This window comes from Epinephelus moara, chromosome 9, assembly GCF_006386435.1.
Source record: "Epinephelus moara isolate mb chromosome 9, YSFRI_EMoa_1.0, whole genome shotgun sequence".
Lineage (NCBI taxonomy): Eukaryota > Metazoa > Chordata > Actinopteri > Perciformes > Serranidae > Epinephelus > Epinephelus moara.
Genome location: NC_065514.1, coordinates 39,294,815 through 39,319,028, shown reverse-complemented (window position 1 = coordinate 39,319,028; position 24,214 = coordinate 39,294,815). Strand labels below are relative to the sequence as shown.

At 41.7% G+C, this 24,214-nt stretch overlaps 1 protein-coding gene across 1 annotated transcript in view; it reads left to right on the top strand.

Moving 5' to 3' along the window:
* Positions 1-2,361: 2,361 nt before the first annotated feature.
* The window catches only part of psmb10 (proteasome 20S subunit beta 10), a 60,209-nt gene continuing 38,356 nt past the window's right edge, over positions 2,362-24,214 (top strand). Inside the window, exons 1-3 of the mRNA XM_050052819.1 lie at positions 2,362-2,542; positions 3,054-3,147; positions 19,884-19,981. Coding sequence (XP_049908776.1) covers positions 2,478-2,542; positions 3,054-3,147; positions 19,884-19,981 — 257 coding nt within the window. The 5' untranslated portion in view covers positions 2,362-2,477. The remainder of the gene's footprint in view (positions 2,543-3,053; positions 3,148-19,883; positions 19,982-24,214) is intronic.

The following is a 24,214-nucleotide window of genomic DNA, read 5'->3' as shown; positions in this document are numbered from 1 at the left end:
GTTGTGCCATAATCTGATGGACAGGTCCACGAAAGGAAGCCTGAAATGAAATGGAAAAATGGGTAGATTTAGTTGGATTCGTGCATACAAAAAAGTAACAGCTAATTATCACTTTGCACACAGTATTGTCAGTCCTTGTATTGAGTCATTAGAATGGATGGATATGGGATTATAGATTTTAAAACTACACAAGCTTCCTTTTAGTGTAGCAGCACAAATCGTTTGGGTGTCAACAGCAGTTTTCCTTCAACAAAGTATGCAGAGAGGGGTGAGATGTCATTGAGCTCAGATATGCTGTGGACAGTCATATTCCCAGGGGAAAGCTCATATGACCTCAGGTGTTCAACATAGCAAGATTTGTGTTCTTTGCAAAGAAATGTGACATCGTTGTTAACAAGGAGGATCTGTTCAATTTTGCTGAACTGAGGCAGTCCCCCCTCCTGCCCGACAGACACAAACATCCCGACAACCCAACTAGTGCCATCAATAATGATATTTGATGATATAGGGACATAAACTACTGTTCGTCCGGGCTCTAACTCATACTGCACTGGCATTACAACAGGGTAATTTTTCTCAATAAATGTTTTTCTTCGTTTAGTCGAAGACAACTCCTCACCTTCAGCTGTGGCACTCACAAAAACATTTGTGTCCATAACAGTATTCACTAAATCACTCAGGATAGCCTCAGTAGGAGAGACATTATGCCTCTGTAGTATCTCTTTTATAGCATCTTTGATAAGAGGTTGTGACAAAGAAAATATCTGAACCAGATGATCAACTATTTCCTGAGCTGCCATGTCAGAAACATGAAGAATAGTTTGCATTTTCAGGAACAAGGAGGACAAATTATGGTGTAACTGGGCTCCTAACTGGCTGGTGTCACACCCGTCAGAATATATTTACCAGATAAGGGCGCTTAACATAAATATCAGCGCCACACAAAGAAACGCTTCGGCTGCTAACTGAAAAGAGTTACCGGCTAACATAATTACGTCATCCTTAACGGTAGCACAGGCGCTGCAATTCAAAAATGAGCGCGAATCACCGCGGTCATTGCTCGGTACCCTAAATGTAAAAACAGCGCAGTCTAACGATCAAACACTTTATTATTTGTGATATCCATGCAACGTTATAACAAGCAAAGCAGTTTTGACAAGTTTGTTTGGTTTACTTACAAGTTAATCCATGAACGAAGATGAGACGCGGACTCTCGCACACGGCAGCCATCTTGGATAAAAAAAATTACGTCGGTCAGGGCAGCAGATTCACAACGTCGTGACGTCATGACGTCCGTGTACGTAGCGTTCACTCAAAAGTGATCACTGATGGGGAATACTTTACACATAAGTGCTGTGCCACAGAAAATTAAAACTAGATTACTCGTTCACATCACTGAATAGTTATATGTTCTATCAACTGTTAAACAGATTTTAATTATTGTGCCCTTAGTCCTTATAAGTTAGTAGTATTGTTGGGGTTTACAGTGCATACATTCCCTTTGCACCACAAAACAGCTTTTCATTATTACTGCACAATGTTAACTCTAGCTCAAATTCCAAAATTATATCTCACCACTCTTGGTGAGACATAATTTGGGAGATTGGCAGGTGTTAATTTTGGACCCTGATGTTGCTGCTGATTGGGTAACACCTATGACACACCCACCAAATGAGAGAAACATACCACAAAGCTGGTGCACGCTGTTTTGTCATTCAACCTGGAAACCGCAGCAAACCTGTGCACACTGTTTTGAGATTGAACTTGCCTCAGCCGTACTTTTATTTAGTGTCAGTCCCATTTCCTGCAATATCGGGAAACAAAATAGAACACCATAGTATTTTCATAACATAGTTTTCTAATAAACCTGACAGGACATGTGATACAATTGTTGACTGATTTCTTGAAAACACTTAAATAATATACATTTTTAAGTTGTTAGTAGCAGTATTGTTTAGATCTGCTGAAGGCAAATTGTAATACACTGCAAGAAATAACAGTAAGTATAATTCAGAAGTTCATTTCAGTGGCTCCTGATAACTTCATGGCCAGGGTAGCAGAATGAGATGAATGTTGTCTTCATAAATTATGCCAAATTAAGAGCACATTTTCCTTTAAGATGGAGATACTTCCTTTATTCCAAATTTGAGAGTCGTGTGTCAGGAAAAAGTAAATTCAAAGAAATTGAAGTGGGAGAAAAGTGGAGAAAAGCTTCTTTACTCCTCTAACAAGACTACCAGGCTTTTCAATGAAAAATCACTCTTTCAAACTCAACATAAAAACAAATGTGCAGTTAACGTAGGTATTTTTTTACAGTGGAGAGCAGTAAGGTTTGGCTTGCGGTTAAAAGTGAAAGTAAAAGTAAAAACCTTTAAGTTGCGCTGACACAACGCGTGGCGGGGTTCTTATTGAGGGTTTGTCATTTTTCAGAACAGAATCAGCAGTTTCTCTTCATCTCGTCTGTCTTCTGAATAAAAATGCTTCACAGTTTGAAGCTTTTTAAGCTGCAGAATGGAGGTTTCTGCTTTGAGAACAGCCGCAGGTAAAGAAACACTTATCTATTGTTAGTGTCACTGCTTCAGTGGTGGCCTGGTATCAGTATCTGTTTTAGCATAGTTTTAATATAATGTACAGGCACACTAGAATGGTGTAAACTGGGGGAAAGTATTTGAAGGTTTGGATAGTAGAATCTTTTCATTTTGTGAAGCTTTTTTCCTTTTTTTCCTTTAGACTTTGAATAGAGTGCTCCGGGGATGACATTTTTCTGTAGGCCGATGCGGAAGTGATGTTGAATGACTTTAAAAAAACTAAATGTGTGCATTAGTTTTCCAAGATACTGGTCTCCAAACAGATCATGGCTCTGTCTATCAGCTGCATCTCAGCCTTTGCTGTACAGAGCCATTATCAGTTTGGAGACCAATAACAAACAAACACAATACAAAATAGTTCTATGATGTTTATGGCAAGAGAGATAGGAGAGCGACAGTGAATCAGTACTACTATGAACACCTCCGTCTGTTTGTCTATCTGTCTCTCATGCTCATTATTTCCAGGAATGCAGTGCTGGAGTCCAGTTTGTCTGAGTTTGGCTACAAAGCTCCCAGTGCCAGAAAGACAGGGACCACCATTGCAGGAATTGTTTATAAGGTGAGGATCTTCCTTTAGTGTTTTCACTGAGAGACAGAATAATGGATTCAGGGGGGATTTTACTGAGTTTATTTATCAGGTTGTTTAATGAGTCCTGCAGCTGGCAGGATGAAGGAGTTATCACAGTAGAGACGGGTATTGTGTGTGTGTGTGTGTGTGTGTGTGTGTGCATGAGAGAGGGAAAGAGAGAGAGAGACCATGACCAGATGACTGCGCTGCTTGTGTTTTTTCCTAGGATTGTTGCCTCAGACACCCAGTTCATGATACTGCAAACTATGGAATCAAATTTGTTTCATATGTATTCCATGTGGAAACGTTTTGTAACTGTGTGAAAAAGTTTTGTATGAATGCATTCAAATCCGTGAATGTGAACAAATACATTTAACTTTTGAATCCGTAGCTGTGCATGACATTTTGTGAACAAATGAAAAAGATTTGCACAATTATGAAAATGTTTCGCAGTTATGGATCAAAGTTTTACAGTTAAACATTTTTTACACTTACATTTTTTTGTACAGTTATGGATCAAATTTTCACAAGTACAAAAAAGTTTTACAGCGCACTGAGTCCATATTTACGGATCAGACCTACAGGTACAAATCAGATCTGCAAGTACAAGTCGGTACAAGTAGTTTCGACTGTTATTTCTTAAAGATTTTTTTTAGGGAATTTTGCCTTTAATGGACAGGACAGCCAAGTGTGAAAGGGGGAGAGAGAGAGAGAGGGGATGACATACAGCAAAGGGCCACAGGCTGGACTTGAACCCTGGCCACTGCGGCAACAGCCTTGTACATGGGGCGCCTGCTCTATCCACTAAGACACCGACGCCCTGTTTCGACTGTTATTTGACGCATTCGAAGGAATAGCCAATCGGGATGCTGAGATTTACATATCATTTGACTATCCAATCAGGAATATAGCTTTAGTATCCAATCACGGAGCCAGGGAGGCGGACCATCTTTCCGACAAGAGGAAGAAGAAAACAACGAAAAACAAGACAGAGGAAGAGAACAGTAATAGTAAGTTAATGCATAATAATAATAATAATGATTATAATGATAGATACTAGATAGATAGATAGATAGATAAACCGCAAATTGATGTCGCTAAAAGTTTTGCATTTTAGCAATCAATAATATGTTTGTAACGTTAGCTAATGAAGACGTTAAGGGTATGAGAATAAGTTAATGTTGTCGTGGTTGAATGGTAAAATCGCTAGTATTCTCTGGTAATGTTTTCACTGTGTTAGCAGGCTAATTTAGCAAAGTCACAAGAGGTAACATTACATTGGTTTTGCTAAAATAAATAAAAGTATGTGATATAACGACACATCATTCATATTTACATTTGGCAGGCCGGTTTAGTGTTCGTATAAATGTTTTGTGTGTGTGTTTGTCAGACTGCGTGTGTCAGTGTGTGTTGCAATGGATCTTCCAGGAGACATGCTGTCTGCCGAAGCACAGGTGGGTTGCTGTCTGGTCATGCTAACCAAGCTAGTTCGGTAGCTGTCTTATTTAAATAGCCCCCTTTATCATAAGCCATTTTCCCACATAGATAGCACAGTATTGCCACAAAGAAGTGCCTTCCAGGGACACTGCGTGCTCAAGCTATCTGTGGTCAAATTAGCTGCCCCCACATTTTGAGTGCACTCGTATTGTAAACGTTATGGTAACTGTATTGAAACGGATCAGAAATAGCAGATTGCCTGAATAAGTAACTTTTTTCTTTAGTTTTTCGGACTTTCCAATGACAAGTGTTGCCGTATTCAAGTATTACCTAAGAGGCGAGGCTATGAAATATAAACTGTGCAAGACGTGAACACAATACATATAATACAATGAATATACATATGAACAGTAGTTATATAAATAGACTTATTGTGCAGTATTTGCAAAGTGTTCTTATGTCTATTCTAACAGTTCAAGTTCTAATGAGTGAGTAGTGCAGTGTCCAAGTAGATAGTCCAGCTGTGTGCTCGTCACCTTGTTAGCAGGCTAATTTAGCAAAGTAACATTAAGAGGAGATACATTGCTTATCCTCAAACAATTGGGATCAGAAATAAAATCATGAGTTTATCATGAAATGGACTAACAAAAGATAAGATAAGATAAGATAAGATGAGATAAGATAAGATAATACTTTTATTGTCTGTTTGCACAGAAATTTGTCTTGCTTCTCCAGCTCACAATCTGTCATCCATCCACAAGCAGGACACAATAAAAACATAAGACATAAGCACGAAAGACTTAAATATGACATAAAAAACATTATAGAATGCAAACCCTCAAAAGTAGTAAAAAAGCAGCATGGATGCATTGTGTCTGTAGGGCAGGGGGTTTAAGTCCAGCAGTACATGTAGTGTGTGTATATGTGTGCAGAGGGGGTCACCTCCTTGACCTGCCCTGTTGATTCAGCAGTTCGATGGAATGAGGAATAAAAGAAAGTTTTTATTTGTTCCTCTTGCAACTCGGCACCCTAAAGCGCCTTCCGGAGGGCAGAAGCTGGTACTCCTTGTGTAGGACATGAGAATGGTCAGAGCTGATCTTCTCAGCCAGTCTGATGGTGCCCGTGGTACAACTGTCGAGGAAAGACTTTTCCACAGAATGACCGACTAACTTTGAGCAGACGTTCAGCAGTCTTGTAATCCTGCTTTTCAGCTGGACTGAGAGGCCACAGAGCCAGACCGGACCTCCGTAGAGCAGGATGCTGTGGATTCTGGAGCAGAAGAAGAGGTGGAGAATCTCCCTACTGACTCCAAAAGATCTAACGCCAGGGCCACACTGCCCGTGGAAGTGCCGCGAATAGCCTCGAAGCGCCGAGAAGTGAAGCCAGTTTCCTTTCGGCGCCCATGTTAACCGATTGTGTCATCCACACCGGCCGCGCCGCGCAGCTCCGCTGCCGGCCCTGCAGCGATCATTTCGGCGTCTGGTCTATTTTCTGCGTGAGCCGCGAGCGAATGTGTCAAGCCGGGCAGTTACCCATGATGGAAAAACAACACCTGGGAGCGGAATTGCTTGTCGACCGGCGCGGAGAAATGCGCGTCTGATGTGAACGGAGGTGCTCCGGCTCGCGCGAGAATTTCGGTGCGCTGCGCTTCGCAGGCAGTGTGGCCCTGGCGTAAGTCTTCTCAGAAAGTAGATTCTCTGCTGTACCTTGCTGCATACGTGATCCACATGATTTGACCAGGAGAGAGCGCTGTCCACATACACTCCCAAATATCTAAAGGATGAGGACTGCTTTATGGATTTGTTATGAATGATGACCGGGGCTGGTGTGAACTGTGTGGATCCAAAAATGACCTCCTCTGTTTTGGTGGAATTTAAGATGAGGGCATTCTGGCTACACCATTGGACCACTGTGTTCACACTATCAAAATAGGGGTTTGGTTTCTCCCCCTCCGTCATCAATGCCACCAGTGCTGTGTCATCCGAGAATTTGATCAGATATTGATTGGTCGTGCTGATGATGCAGTCATTGGTGTAGATGTTGAATAACAGTGGTGAGCTGATACAGCCTTGGGGAGCGCCAGTACTGGTTGTGAGTGGGGGGGAGAATGTGTTGTTGATTTTGACCAACTGTTGTTTGTTAGTGAGGAAGGAGTTGTACCAATGAATGAGACATGGATTTATCTCTAACTGGTGCATTTTGGAAAGCAGTATGTCTGGTTTGATTGTGTTAAATGCTGAGGAGAAGTCAATAAACAGTACTCTGGCATAGGGTCTGCTTTTTGTTGTATCCAGATGCTTTGAGACCAGATGCGTGAGGGTGGCTACTGCATCTTCAGTACTGCGCTTGTAAGCAAACTGGTAGGGGTCTAACTTATCCTGAATTGACTGAGAAAGCAGATGGGAGATGATTTTTTCCAGTGATTTCATCAGTACAAAGGTAAGAGCCACAGGTCGATAGTCGTTACACTCTTTGGGACATGTTTTCTTAGGGAGTGGGATTATATGGGAGGTTTTCCAGGCTGTGGGCACTGTGTGTGTGTCCAGCGAGTGCTGGAAGATGGGCTGCCACACAGGGGCGAGCTCTTTACTGTAGCTCTTGAGGACAGAGGCGCTGATGTTGTCGGGGCCAGTGGACTTATGAGCGTTAAGGTGTCTAAATGCATCAGCCACCTGTCCTACTGTGATTTCCACTCTGTCATCAGGCTGTGTGAACACGGATTTCAGCACATCACTGCAACTCTCTACAGTCCCAGAGGTCTCAAACCTGCTGAAAAAAGTGTTCAGCTCTACAGCAGAGGTCGCCTCATAGACTCCTATGATGTGTTTTTTCCAAAAACATATTTTTCAGATATCTGCATTGGGTTAATGTGAAAGACAAGTTTATGGAAAAACCTAATGAGATTAACCTTACATCAATCATTACCGTAACATTTTGTCCGCTACTCTAAGGCTAGTGTCTGTCATAGTTGAGGTGCTGACAACCTCAGAATCATAATATTGTTGTAAGGTCAGTTAGTTTATCTGCAGGTGCAGAGTTGATGTTCGTAGTTTGCATTTTATCATTCACTGAGACATCAATTGTTGATTATTGTGCTCCAGTTGCCTTTAGGCAGTCATAGTGACGTTACACATGAATGTCATGAATCATGGGGGAACTAACATTTTCAGACTGTCTTCTTTTTGTAATAGAAGATTTTTTTATCCACATTTCATAAACACTGTGAGCAACGTATATCCTAATTTCTGGTGAGATGAATGATAATTAATTTCTGAATTTTTAAAAGTAATTGCTTATTGTTCAAACACCACGAGGTTTTGGCAGATTGACAGATTGACAGATTGACCCAGGAAACATCTGGGTCAGTAAGGACCCAAGGACAAAGAGAAAAAAACAGGGTTTGGTTAGTTCATACATCTTTGTTAAAGGCTCTGTCATGGGGAAAGACAATAAATCATAAAAAATGAAACATTCCAGGAAAAGTGTATTACATCACCTTAATGTATTTCTCTTCGTGACACATCAGATTATGCTACATGAATGCAAATTTAAGCAGGAATGGGGATTTTTGTCACTGAACTGCCGATATACAGGTTTGTGAGCCTGACAAGTTGTCCAGGAGATTGTGTACAACATAATGAATTAAGTATTATATGACTTCAAAATGTCTCTGTTTCTTGCTAATGTTACATGATGCACACAGGTTAATGTGGTGACATTATGATTGATAATCACTGCAAAATATTTAATAAATGGCTAACATTTTTTCTCCTTCATGTTAAAACGTGCTGTTGTAAGCTACTGTCAATACCGTCTGTCCTGCATCTCTCTCTGTCTCTGTCTCTCTCTCTGTCTGTCTCTCTCTCTGTTTCTCTGTGATGTGATTTAATTGTAGCTCTATTTACATCCACCACAAGAGGTCGCTACAGTCTGTGAATAGCATTATGTGTCACAGCGAAGCAGGGGCTTCGGGGTAACGTTAGGAGTCCGTTGTATTGTTATGATCGAAGTTAAGGTAGCAGCACGTTCATGGACAACTGTGAAGCTGAATAAACAGTCAAGTTAATCAACATGAGTCAGGGTATTTCATGACATGGTGTCAGATGTGACCTTCCCAGCCCACTGAGAGAAGAGACAAGTTTGGAGCAGAGAAATGGCAGTTTCATGCGCCTGAATCATTCGACTTCACCCAGCTGCCACCGTGGCCGACCTGGAGACAGCGTTTCTCTCGCTATCGGATTGCAACGAAACTGGACCAGGAAGACAATAAAGTGCAGGTTAACACCTTGTTGTATGCTATGGGCAAAGAGGCAGAGCTGATATTCAGCACTTTCACATTCACGTCTGCAGACAAGGAAGATGATGCCTATTACGAGGCGGTGATGAAGAAGTTTGATGAACATTTTGTGCCCAAGTGGAACATTATACACGAGCGTGCTTGTTTCCACAAACGCTCCCAGCGACAGGGGGAGAGTGAGGAGGCGTTTGTAAGACATCTTTATGAACTGGCAGAACATTGCGATTTTGGAGACACAAAAGAGGAACAGGTACGAGATCGCATCGTCATTGGAATTGCAGATAGCGACGTGTCTCAGAAACTGCAACTGGAACCGGATTTAACCCTGGAGAAAGCCATCTGCATGGCTCGTCAGTCTGAACTCGCAAAACGCCGGCGCCAGGTCTACAGAAACTGAAGTGAGTGCAGTTACACCCAAATTCAAGCAATTCCAACCGTTTGAGAAAAGCCATGCTAAATTCAAAGGAAATACAACACATGAAAAGAACTGTTCAAGATGCGGCAGAGTGCATGAGTTTGGAGCTTGTCCAACACCAAAGCACTTTTCACAAGTCCTGGTGGAAAGCTTGTTTGCAAAGGCAAATTTCAAATAGACTGTGTGAAAAAGGGACAGAAATACACATTTTGAATATACAGTTGTGCTCATAAGTATTCATACCCCTGGCATTTTGTTGGTATATCTTGTATATTTCTTTGCAGATTCCATTTATTTGACAACTAATGATATACAAAGGTTCCAGTAGGCTTTCACAAATAAAGCATATGTATTTCTGACGAATTTCTTCCTTATTTTTGCTTTATTTCACAAGTTTGCAACAAAAATCATGTTCAGAAGTATTCATACCCCTGTTTACAACATAACTTAATAATCAATGGCATAGCCTTTACTTGCAATCACAGATTCAAGACGTCTTCTGTAGTTTACTACTAGGTTCTGGCATGTTTCCACTGGGATTTTGGCCCACTCCTCCTTTGAAATTCTCTCCAGATCCTTCAAGTTGGTTGGGTTTCTTGCGCTGACCTTCACCTTGAGTTCCCTCCACAGATTTTCAATAGGGTTGAGGTCAGGGCTTTGGCTTGGCCACTCCAAAACTTTGACTGTGTTGTCCCCAAACCATTTCTTGACTATTTTGGCAGTATGTTTGGGGTTGTTATCTTGGAAGATCCAGTGTGGCCCTAAACCAAGTTTTGCAGCAGACTGTCGGATGTTCTCCTGGAGGATCTCAATGTACTGTTCCTTCCTCATGAGAAACAGCCCCACAGCATTATGCTTTCTTCTCCATGCTTGACTGTTGGCACTGTGTTTTTTGGTTTGAAAGCTTCTCCCTTCTTTCGCCAAACGTAAGCAACATCTCTGTGCCCAAAGAGTTCCATTTTCAACTCATCTGACCATAGAATCGACGACCAAAATCCCTCTTCTTTATCGAGGTGACGTTTGGCGAAGCCCAGACGTGATCTTGTGTGGCTGGGTTTGAGAAGTGGAGTCTTCCGTGGTCTGCGTCCATTGAGTCCTGCCCTGTTCAATGTTCTCTGGAGTGTTTGTCTTGAGATACTGGTTCCTATGTCGCCGAGGCCCTGCAACATCTCCTTGGTGGTGATACGCGGATTGATGGTGGCAGCCCGCACCAATTTTCTTGCATGCCTGGCTGAGACTTTGGGCTTTCTTCCGGGTCTTTTCAGGTTCTTCACAGTGTGGAACACCTTAAATTTCTTAATGATGCTCTGAACTGTGGCTACATGGACCTGAAAACGCTTGGATATTGCTTTGTAGCCCAAACCATCCTTGTGTGCATCCACAATGCGTGACCTTAAGTCCTCACTCAGTTCTTTCTGCTTGACCATGGTGGAGATTCTGGCACGGACTATGAACTGACAGTGGACTGACCAATGCCCCTCAATTTATAGGGCCAAAGAATTTTCTGGAAACCAACACGACTTTGGAATTGGGCTTGTAATTAAGTCACCACAAGTCAGGCCACAAGTCCTTTCACTAAACCAGTCTCAGGTAAGAAGGTAAACAATGGCAAAAGGAATGGTCGCATAACATTGCAGGGACCAAATGGGCACACCTTGGGAGTGGGAAAGTACCTGAACCATGAAAAACAGTTGCCTTTGTAGTTCAAGAGGACACAGGTATGAATACTTTTGAACAGGGGGGAAAATAGAAACACTATAACAAATGACATAATCCTCATCAGTCCAAATCCAATGTGCCCTGGATTGTTGCACAACAACTATGTCTCCCTGAATGTAGGTGTATTTCCAACATCCAAGCTTAATTGTAGAAAACGATTGAAAATTATTAGATTTTTCAAGGGGGTATGAATACTTATGAGCACAACTGTATGTGACGAAAGGCCCATTTACCACTATTGGATTGTTGGACTGTCCTCCAGTGAAAATTGAGCTTCGGCCGGATGCTCAGCCCTACAGTGTCGCAACACCATGATGCATCCCTTTCCCCATCCTACCTCAAGTGGAAGAGGAACTGAAATGGATGCAGTCGTTAAAGAAGCCACAGACTGGTGTGCTCCTATGGTGCCTGTGATTAAAAAGAACAAGAAACCTAGAATCTGTGTGGACTAAACCAAGCTCAACAAAGCTGTGAAACGTGAGAGGTTTATTCTACCCACACTTGAGGACATTGCACCAAAGCTCGCTGGCGCAACAGTCTTTTCCACTGTAGATGCCTCAAGTGGATTTTGGCAAATACCACTTGATCCTAGCAGCAGGAAGCTCTCAACTTTCATTACACCAGTGGGCCGCTTCTGCTTCCGAACGCTTCCTTTCGGCATTACGTCTGCCCCGGAAATATTTCAGGAAAAGATGAGCACCTTCCTGAGAGATCACGCAGGCACTGTGGTGGTAATGGACGATGTTCTGATTTTTGGCAAGGACAAAAATGACCACGACAGCAACCTCAGTGCAGTGCTGCACACTATTAAAGCCTCAGTTCGCAAAAAAGTATTTTGGCCACATTATTGGGAAAGACGGTATCAAACCCAACACTGAAAAAGTCAGAGCCGTCACAGAACTGCCCTGCCCCACTAATGTTTCAGAGCTGCGCCAGACCATTGGCATGATCAACTATTTGGGCAAGTTCCTCCCTGACCTTTCAACTGTCATACACCCCATAAACAGCCTGTTAAAAAAGGATGCTGCATAGATTTGGGGAGAAGCACAGAGCAAGCATTCACACAAGTGAAAGCAATGTTGACCACTGCACCAGTCCTTGCATATTACGATGCAACCAAGCCAACAGTGGATAGTGCTGACACGAGCAGCAATGGCCTGGGAGGTGCTCTGTATCAGGAGCGGGGAGATGGACTCCGGCCAGTTGCCTTTTGCTCACGAACATTGACTGAGACAGAACAACGGTATTCTGAGATAGAGAAAGAATGCCTTGCAAGTGTTTGGGCATGTGAGCGGTTTGTCAGGTACCTACAAGGCATGGGAAAGTTCTGCTTGTAAACAGATCATAAACCGCTTGTCCCTTTGATGAACTCATGTGACCTTGACAAAGCGCCTGTGAGATGCCAGCGGTTGTTAATGCGCCTGATGAAGTTCAATGTTGAAGCCGTCCATGTCCCAGGAAAGCAGCTCATTGTGGCGGACACACTGTCTCGCAACCCCCCTACAGGACTGTGGTGCGTCCGACACAGAGCATGATGTTATGTACAGGCAGTGGTATTAACAAGACCAGTAACAGATGATTGATTGGACATTTTCAGAGAGGCTACTAGCAAGGATGCTGACCTTCAGACAGTTGCTCACTACACCCACACAGGCTGGCGTGCAGAGCTATCACAAATACCATCCGCTCTGCACAAATTTCATGTCGCCAGAGCTCACCTATCAGAAGTTGAGGGACTCCTTCTGTACGACGGCAGGATTGTCATTCCTCTTTCACAGCGGGAGAACGTACTCTCACAAATATCACGAAGGTCATCAGGGCCTCACCAATTGTCGTAGGCAGGCTAACTTGTCAGTTTAGTGGTCAGGGATTGGACGAGACATCACCGAGATGATAAAAACGTGAGTTCTGCCTGAGGAACAAACCCAGTCAGAGAAGAGAGCCATTAATGACCACTCCACTGCCACACGGACTGTGGCAGAAAATTGCAGCAGACATTTGTGAACAAGATGGTAAACAATACCTTGTGGTGGTGGATTACTATTCACGTGACATTGAGATTGCACACACCACCATGAGCAGTCAACAAGTCATTTCTCGCCTGAAAAGCATGTTTGTCAGGTGGGGGATCCCTTTGGAGCTGGTATCTGACAATGGCAGCAAGTTCACCTCAGCAGAATTCAGACAATTCAGTGAGGCATACAACTTTGGACATACAACATCCAGTCCTCACTACCCACAGGCCAATGGGGCTGCAGAAAGGGATGTTGCCACGGCTAAACGGATCCTTCGCCAACCAGATCCTCACCTGGCTTTGATGAGCTATCAAGCCACCCCAATCACAGCAACAGGTCTGAGTCTGATGATTGAACTGATGATTAGTCGACAGATTCAAACGACAGTCCCCATTCTACCTACACAGCTGCATCCCAGTCCTGTTGACTATGAGAACGTCAGGCTTAAAGACCGGCAGACCAAAAATGCCTATCACTTCTTCTACAACAGACCCCCCCCCCCCCCCCTTCTGAAATGATGGCTACGCCCCTGCTAGCCTTAGAGTAGTAGTACAAAATGTTACGATAACGATTGATGTAAGGTTAAACTCATTAGGTTTTTCCATGAACTTGTCTTTCACATTAACTCAATGCAAATATCTGAAAAATAAGTCTTGGAGTCTTTTGTTAGTCCATTTCATGATAAACTCATGATTTTATTTCTGATCCCAATTGTTTGAGGATAAGCAATGTATCTCCTCTTAATGTTACTTTGTCAAATTAGCCTGCTAACAAGGTGAAGAACACACAGCTGGATTATCTACTTGGACATTGCACTACTCACTCATTAGAACTTGAACTGATAGAATAAACACAAGAACACTTTGCACATACTGCACAATAAGTCTATTTATACTACTGTACATATGTATATTATATTTCTATTTAGTTGTTATATTTAATTGTTAATTGCATTTTTTGTGTTTTATACTCCTCAAAGTATAGTGTGTTTTTGTGTGTTTATCTTTACATCTGTATGTTAATTGTTCAGCATCGACATACCAAGTCAAATTCCTTATATGTGAAAAACTACTTGGCAATAAAACACAATTCTGATTCTGAGATAACAGAGTAAGTATACGGTTACAGTACATCAAAGTATTTGTGCAAGTAGTTTATCATGAACTACTTATGGAAGACAAGGTTTTCATGTCACACCAAGGGTAGGGAAGAAGGTATATTTGCATTGACATCTTGTTTTGAAAAGCGGGCGTAGTTGTATGTTGTAATGGTTTTGGGTCCGTGTAGCTCTTTGGAGTGAGACGACAGGCAGAAACTCACGTCCACACAAGTGCGGAATTTCACAAATGCTTGTCGTTTATTTTTACATCAACTTAAAAACACTCCAACCTTACCAAGCCCAGTTGTACGGCTACTATATTTTCATACATGAACAGAATAGCCACACGTACTTAATACCATCACTGTTGTGTTGAGAGATAAAAGAAAAAGCAGGAGCTCATAAGTATACGTCCGACCAGCGTTGGGTGCGCTCTCAACAGACTCAAATCATAACAGGTGCTGCTTGATGACGTTGCTGCTAGGCGACACAGTATACACCATGTTAAAGGCACATTTCATATATTCGACTGTTATAATGTGTATCCCAGCACAAACTTCGCAAAGACCCCTGCTCTTTCTGAAAAGTTTCATTACAGTTACCATAGCGTTTACAATACGAGTGCACTCGAAATGTAGGGACGGCTAATTTGACCATGGATAGCTTGAGCGCACAGAGTCCCTGGAAAGCACCTCTTGGTGGCAATACTGTGCTATCTATGTGGGAAAATGGCTTATGATAAAGGGGGCTATTTAAATAAGACGGCTACCGAACTAGCTTGGTTAGCATGACCAGACAGCAACCCACCTGTGCTTCGGCAGACAGCATGTCTCCTGGAGGATCCATTGCAACACACACTGACACACGTAGTGTGACTGTAGTTAAAAAGAAAAATAACTAACTGTTATGAAGACAAACACAAACACAAAACATTTATACGAACACTAAACCGGCAGCCAAATGTAAATATATCACATACTTTTATTTATTTTAGCAAAACCAATGTAACGTTACTTCTTGTGACTTTGCTAAATTAGCCTGCTAACAGTGAAGACATTACCAGAGAATACTAGCGATTTTACCATCCAACCAAAACAGCATTAACTTATTCTCATACCCTTCACGTCTTCATTAGCTAACGTTACAAACATATTATTGATTGCTAAAATGCAAAACTTTTGGCGACATCAATTTGCGATTTATCTATCTATCTATCTATCTATCTATCTAGCTAGCTATCTAGCTAGCTATCTAGCTATCATTATTATTACCCCTTTGTTTACACAATGTTGAACTCGCCCACCTTAACGCCCAGCATTGCGGTGACGCAGACCTCCTGCCTGTTTCTGTATACTGACACCATTTCCCTTGGTGGAAACGAAGCTTGTATTTACTTGTATTTCACAGATAAGAAACAATAAATTGTGAAGACAGTAAAGCCTCCACTAAAATAGCATTTTAAGACTTGTGTGTGATATATCCTTTAGGGATTTATACTTTGGGATTTATCCTGGCTTCATATGAGCAGAGGAAATCTCCGCTCGTCGCTAGGCTATTTTATATAGGCCTAATGTAAAATGCCATAGGCTGGCGCTAATAATGTTAGCATGTTGTATTTGCTTGGAAAACTTGTTTAGTGCGACAGTTGTTTTGTCGGCGAATGTTGTGAGTTGTAATGGAGCCAAATTGAGCGCCGTTACCTTTGTTAAATGTTGCTGCTGTCCCTGGTTTTATATGAGAAGAGGAGAAGATCGCTAGCTGCTAGGCTAATTTACACAATGTAAAAGATCGCTAGCTGCTAGGCTAATTTACACAATGTAAAATGCCATAGGCTGGCGCTAATAACGTTAGCGTGTTGTATTTGCTTGGAAAACGTGTTTAGTATAAGACAGTTGTTTTGTCGGTGAACCTTGTGAGTTGTAATGGAGCCAAACTGTGTGCCATTACCTTTGTTAAATGTCGCTGTTGTCCCTGATTTTATATGAGAAGAGAAAAAGATCACTAGTAGGCTAATTTAAATACCATAGGCTTGTGCTAATAACGTTAGCATGATGTATTGGTGGGGGAAATGCATAGACATATATACATAGACGCTGCATCGAGTGCTGAGCCGTACGTCAACGTCGCCGCCATATTGGATGTGGCAAGGCTGCGCTGTAAACTAATACAAGTGAATGGACTTAATTTCATAAAGCGCCTTTCTTCAAAGAAATTTACGTTAATGCCTCTCGTTTATTTATTCACACACACACTAATATACTTGGGAAACAGTTAGGCACCAAAAACAATGTATTTGATCTTCTCAGATGGCTAAGATAAGAACTTTATTGATCCCACACAGGAGTAATTCACCTTACATCAGCTATAGAGAACAAGGTAGTGCCGAAAAACAATACACAGTACACATACATACACATATATATACATATATATATATATATATATATATATATATATTGTAGCGACCTTGCAGTAAATGTTCTGTTATAATGTCAGTGTTCTCTGAGTTAATGGCATGTTTGGGATTGAATGAGTATAGGTAGGGGCGCGGGGTGTGAGTGTGACGGGAATGAGGGCAATGTGTGAGGGGGCTGGTGTGTGTAGGAGCGAGCTGGAGGAGAGAGCAGGAGTGCACAGTTGGAGTTACAGCTAAGTTCTTGTTTGTTGGTTGTTTTGGCGTGGTTATGGCGAACAGTAACCTGTACTGTTCAGTAATAAACGGTGGTTTGCCGAATAACTGCATCATCCTTTCCACACGTCCTGGCAGACGCTACAGTAGGCTTATACATAGGCCTATATATAGGCTATATATAGGCCTATATATAGGCTATACATATATATATATATATATATAGGTAGTGCCGAAAAAATGCACAGTATATACTGTGTATTTTTTTCGGCACTACCTTGTTCTCTATAGCTGATGTAAGGTGAATTACTCCTGTGTGGGATCAATAAAGTTCTTATCTCAGCCATCTGAGAAGATCAAATACATTGTTTTTGGTGCCTAACTGTTTCCCAAGTATATTAGTGTGTGTGTGAATGAATAAACGAGAGGCATTAACGTAAATTTCTTTGAAGAAAGGTGCTTTATGAAATTAAGTCCATTCACTTGTATTAGTTTACAGCACAGCCTTGCCACATCCAATATGGCGGCGACGTTGACGTATCGCAGCAGCGGGCAAACCCACTCGATGCAGCGTCTACGTATATATGTCTATGGGGGAAATGTGTCCAGATAAAGACAAGTGTTTGTCTGTGAATGCTGCGAGTTACAGTGAAGCTGATTTGTGTACTTGTGTTTGAAATTGTCTCTATTAAGCTATGTTTAATGTGTGTTTTGGGTGTGTTTTGAATCAACCGCTGACAAGCGTTTTGGTGTAACTGCAGAGTGACAGACACACCACCGCAGAAGTAAAAATAACGTGCAGATTTTTTTTTTTCCCTACGACTAATCGATTACTTGAAGATTACATACGACTTCAGTCAACCAAGATTTTCTTTGGTTGAGTGTAGCCCTAATTATTATATGCATTAACTTAATATTACCAGAGATATTGGATAAAGCGAGATACCCCACTCAGCTCACTTCCTGATTCAGTGACGTCAGCGCCACGCCCCCGTAGGAGACTTGCGGCAGCTCTGAATGTATTGTCGTCAATGAGGAAAATGAACGTGATCACAATTTATGGTCAGTTCTTTCGCCCTGTAGTCACTAAAGTAAATATTGGGTTCGTTTTCCACAAGCCACACATCTTACCAACATTCTGACACTAAAGCTGCATTTTTCATCCGCACAGATCAAGAGAAAATTAAGTTTGTTTGAGCCCTGTCCGTCTCAGAAAACAGGTTCTCGCGAGATCTTATGATCTTGATAAACAGGCGGTAAAATCACAGTTAGCTTACAAACAGTTATTTACCACTAGTAATAAATAAAAAATGCCCAAGCTTTGTGCAGCAATAGGCTGCAATAATAGGAAGAATGTATTTTCATTCCACCTGCAGGAAGAGTAACCGTTTTCTTAACATTGGATAAGCCTACGGTGGGGTATCTCCTTTATCCAATATCTCTGATATTACTGTCCTCAGTCTTGTTTTTCTTTGTTTTCTTCTTCCTCTTGTCGGAAAGACGGCCCGTTGTCTGGCTCCGTGATTGGATAGTCAAATGATATGTTAATCTCAGCATCCAGATTGGCTGTTCCTTCGAATGCATCAAATGACAGTCGAAACTACTTGTACCGACTTGTACTTGCAGATATGATTTGTATCTATGGGTCTGATCCGTAACTGTGCACTGTAAAACTTTTTTGTACTTGTGAAAACTTGATGTGTATCTGTAAAACTTTTTTGTACTTGTGAAAATTTGATGCGTATCTGTAAAACTCTTTTGTACTTGTGAAAATTTGATACGTAACTGTACAAAAAAAATTGTAAGTGTAAAAATGCTATTGCCTGATTTAGTAAGAATTATCAAAAAATCTGACGGAGTTGACAGAAACTGAGGACACAACTTTGATAGGCAGATTTTTAAGGAAAATATTGTTTGATGTTCACTTTAGGCATTGTTTCATAAATATAGAACTTTTTTTTTAAATTTAATATATATGTTTGCACAATGGTAAATGTTTTTATATAAAAGGTTTTTTTTTGGGTGGGTCAATATTGTGACCTCTTGCTGAGGACAAGTACAATAACATGGACCTCTTAACTACATACCAGACATTTAAACAAATTTGCCAAAAAACAGTTAAAAGTGGGTGATAAAAATGACATTGATATACACAGTTTCTTCAGATGTAACTTTTGTAAGTATGTAAATCATGGTGAATTTATTTATTTTTCATTTAAAGCAGCTGTGCAGAACTTTTTACCATTTATAAAACTGTCCCTTTCACTTATGGAAGTTATAAGCAAGCTAAATGTAACGTTAGCTGATGTGAACCGCTTTTGTCTAGTAACGTTACAACAAACGCGACAAAATTATCTGACTGTGACCATGAACACAAATATACAGCAGGCAGTTGTCCTCAGTTTATAAGAAATTCAGAGCTACACCAGAGCATTTATGATTTTTCTCTCGCTCTCCAAAACAAATGCATGCGGTAATTGCCGGTTGCAGTCGAGATTTTACGAATGAAGCCGAATGCCGGCTGCAGTCGGAATTTTACGACACCAGGCTGTGGGTGTCATACCGCTTGGACCAAAGGGGGCACTATAATCAACGAAAACGTAAAGTTCCGCACAGCTGCTTTAAATGTTTTGTCCCATCTCTCAAGGATCAGTGAACTACAAAAGGAGTTTCTGACAGTTGAGTCCACCATGCTTTATTTTCTCTTCAAATAAAAGCACTTAAAGTGACCACTAGTGGCCTACATTGTGATATGTAGTCCCATAGATCTGTGGACACTTTTAAAAAGCAGCTTGAGACTCTTTTCAGACTTGTCTTAATTTAGTTTGATTAAGTTTTCATTTTTAATGTCTTTTAAAGTTTTAGCATGATATCTATATTTCATGTCTGTGGTTTTGTTTTTTACTTGCTATTATGTTTTTTGTTGTGAAGCAATTTTAGATGTCTGCTCTTGAAAAGTTCTATATAAATAAAGGTATTATTATTACAGCTCTCTATTCCTGATTGACTGATGTTGGTGCATATGTGTGAAAACAACCTGGAAGTTTTTTAGTGTTTAGGAAGTAGACTCTAAGAGCAGGCATGTGTGGTTAGTATTTCCTGTACTTGTCTGCCAGGATGGAGTGATCCTGGGAGCAGACACCAGAGCTACAGACGACATGGTGGTGGCTGACAAAAACTGCATGAAGATTCACTACATCGCTCCAAAGATCTAGTGAGTAAAACCAAAGTTTTCTGATCAGTTACACAGCAGGACAGTGTTGGCTGTGTCCCAGCCCCGGCGTTAGGGGGTTAATTAGGGGGGCAATGCCCCCCCAGCCCTGCCTCCTTGCCCCCCCATTGGCTGTCAGAGGGGTAAGGAGTTTTTTCCTCCTGAAAATAATTAAGACTAGTTATAACTTGTTTTGTGTGTCAAATTGTATTAATTCATATTCAGTTAATCAGTAAAATTTAAAATACAAAAAATATTTTAATTTTATTTAATTTGATACATCTCGGCTTGTGTCACTTGACGCGTGCAACGTGCGTACTGCTGCAATTGGTGCTGACGTAAGTATGTTTACGTTCACATTTTTCTACCGTCTATGAGCGAGAGGAGATGTGTGATTAAAAACGGAACGGAACTATGGATATAAGGGAATTCTTCCGACCACCGCGACCTAAAACTGCCTCCAGTAGGGCAGAGCAAGCTGAGGAACAAGCGACAACGGAGCAGGAGCACTTTATCCCCGCGGAGAAGGAGCAAGCAGCTAGCAACGTTAGCTACACAGAGGCACAAGCCCCCCCAGCGGAGCCGGCGCGTGAGCAAGCAGATTATAGCGCCAAACCCAGTGATAATGACCGGTGTCCTTTGCCGTCACCAGGCCCAAGCTGCAGCGGACTTTCTAAAACACAAGGTCATGGTGGCCCTCTGGATGATCTAGGTGAGGACAAGCCCGCTCAGGTCATTTTGAATAAGTTTCCCTCTCGCCTTTTCAAAGGTCAGAAACGTTCATTTGTTGCCCTGTGGTACAACCGTAGAGACTGGTTAGAGTACAGTGTTAAAGCTGACGCGGCATTTTGTTTTGCATGCCGAAAGTTTGGGACTGTAGATTCTCTGTTCACGAAAACTGGCTATTGTGACTGGAAACACGCAGCAGAGAGAGGATTGCGCAAGCATGCGGAGTGTAAAGAACACATGGAAAGTGCAGCAAAGTGGCGAGAGAGAGAGAAGAGGGCTGATTCAGGACAGGAGGTTTCCACCCTTGTGAATGAAGGCCAACTAGCTAGAAATCGGTATTACATCAGTGCTATTATCGACATGTTACAATTCCTGGCCATAAACCAATTGCCTCTCAGAGGGAGTGTGGAAGCATTTGATTCTCAAGGTGATGCAAGCTGTGGACTTTTTTTGTCATTGTTTGAGTACACAGTGAGAAAAGACCCAGAGCTTGAGAAGATACTGCAAACAATCCCACAAAATGCCAGATATACATCTCATGATATACAAAACGAACTACTCAAGATAATGAGTGATATTTTAACTCAAGAAATTGTACGTGAAGTCAGTGATTCATGGTTTACCATTAAAGTTGATGGCACCCGAGACCCCACTGGCTGTGAAAACATTTCTATCGTGATCCGCTTTGTAGCAGAAGATTTGGAAGTTAGGGAGCGTTTACTAACTATTGCTACTGCAGATGGGGGAGATGCCAAAACCCTTGCAAACACTATAATCACAGAGCTGCGCAGAGTTGGTTTAAGTACATCTAAAATTCTCAGTCAGGTGTATGACGGAGCATCGGTCATGTCCGGGAAGCATGGGGGTGTTCAGAAGATACTGCAGGACACGCTCGCCAGAGACATACCCTATGTCCATTGTTTTAATCATCAGCTCCACCTAGTTGTGATAAATGCAATGTCAAGCGAGGGAGCAATCGAGGACTTTTTTGGAGTTTGTGGGTCTCTCTACAAATTCATTAAGAAACCCACTGTTGCAGTCCACTATAAAGGAGACAGGCTAAAACGTCTGCTGGAACAGCGGTGGACTGGCCATCTAGCTACCGTCACAGTTGTGCTCAAGTCATTTGATGACATTTTCTCTCTGTTGTCAGAGATTGACAGCAATCGTGCCTTTGGAACTGACTTACGAATTGAGGCAGCAGGTCTGATTCGAGCTATTTCAGAGCCAAGCTTTGAATTCATTGGACGCTTTGTGCAGAAGATTTTGCAGCTGCTTGATGCCCCCAACAAAATGCTTCAGTCAGAACAAATGGATTTGCTCTCTGGGATGCGCTTAGTGAAGAGTGCATCTGAATGTGTTGAGCAACTGCGCTCAGAAAGTGAGTTTAACAACATCATGGGACAGTGTAAGGAGACAGAAAGGCCACAGAAGAGGAAGAGGACTGTTAACAAAAGTCTCAAAGGATATCTCGTTGAAGACACCGTTGGCCAGCAGCAGGGTGATACTGACGAGGGGGACACTGAACTACGGAGATTATTCTACAGCACCTTGGATGCGGTGGGGGAAGAAATAAGCAAGCGTTTCAGTGAACGCAACAGTGAGCTAATGACCGCACTTCAATCTCTGGACCCAAACAGTGAAACGTTCCTTGATGTTAAACATGTAAAACCCATTCTGACTTTATCAAGTACTGAAATCATTGAAGCAGAATTTCTGGTTGCTCACCACTTCCTCAAAACAAACATGACTGCCGATGATGAAACCTGGACAATATCACGGATTGACAAGACATTCCACAGCGCACTGGAGGCTATGCCAAGTGTGATGACGGCCTTTAAACAGCCATGTGTGAGAATTCTTTCTCCACTTTAAAAAGTGTTCTCACAGACAATAGACTCAGCATGCTGCACCAACGAAAAGCACATTTAGTGCAGCTGGCCTTTGAAAGGGACTTAACTAAAAGATTTGCTACTGAATGGAAGGGGGCAGTAATGAAGAGGTTCAACTCTGGGAGACGCCGACTGCAGCTCTACTAACTGGTGAGTAGCCTAAGCTATTTAGCTAAAGGGGGTGTGACATTGTGATTGATATTGCACTGCAAAAACTCAAAATCTTACTAAGAATATTTGTCTTCTTTCTAGTCAAAACGAATATCATTACACTTAAAATAAGACCCATCACCTAAAAAGTAACTTGTTTTTAGACAATTTTCACTTGTTTCAAGCAAATTTTCACTTGAAATAAGTAGAAAAATCTGCCAGTGGATTTTTTTTTCTTGTAACAAGAAAATAAATCTTGATCCACTGGCAGATTTTTCTACTTATTTCAAGTAAAAATTTACTTGAAACAAGTGAAAAATGTCTAAAAACAAGTTACTTTTTAGGTGATGAGTCTTATTTTAAGTGTAATGATATTTGTTTTGACTAGAAATGAGACACATATTCTTGGTATGATTTTGAGTGTTTGCAGTGTGTGTCGGTTGTACAACTGGTTTTCATGTGCATATGAAGTGAAATTTGTGCTTGTCCTGGTAATAATAGACAATTGCCATTTGTCTATTTTGGCAGTTATATATGTGCAGATCTGTGGGAAATGCAATGCTGCCCCCCTGTGATCATCACATGCCCCCCTTACAATATGGTTCTGGAGCCGGGGCTGCTGTGTCCTCACTCTTACTGCTTCTTTACAGTACTTCAGAGTATTACTTTCTGTGTGGACTTTTATTTTTTGGTGTTAGGTGTTTGTACTACATATTATTTTTTTTTGCCAGTTGGTATTGTATATTACATGCATTTTTAGGTTTATCCTTAGTAAAAATATGGGTTAAAAACATATAAAACTACAAATTTTCTCTTGTCAGCTTCCTGTCACCTTAAGGATTGGTTTTGACATTTTATTTTTGAAAGGTAAGGCTATCTCAAGGCAGTTGAACACAACTGGACTTAGTTTTGTCTTAGAAGACGTTTCACCTCTTATCCAAGACGCTTCATCAGTTCATGCTTGTCTGACTAGGCTGGAACTAGTCTGACAAACTGGTGTGGAAAATCCCGGGTATTTAATCTCTGATACCCCTTTTCCACCAAAGCAGTTCCAATGCTGGTTCTGGGCTGGTGGTTAATTTGGAACCGGTTTTCCTGTTTCGACCGACAAAAGAACTGGCTCTAGAGTGGCACCAGTTCTTTGCTGGACTAGAAGAAAGAACCAATACGTCACGGGGAAGGGGACGGGGTTAATGAGCTGCTCAGCTGCTGCAATGAATGTTGGAGGCGATGGTGGACGAAAGCGTAACGCTGCCGCAAACGGACCCCGGTAAGTTTCTTTTCGAACATTTTCGCCTTGCACATAGTTGTTTAGTGTTACCAGTTTCTTCAGATAACAGCTGTGTCCCAATTTAGGCCTGCGTCCCTCGGAGGATGCGGCGCTAAATTGGGACACAGCTATTGTTTGTGATGTCTGCTCGGGTTAATGTTAACTGATCAACAGGTTAGCCTTGCTAACATTAGC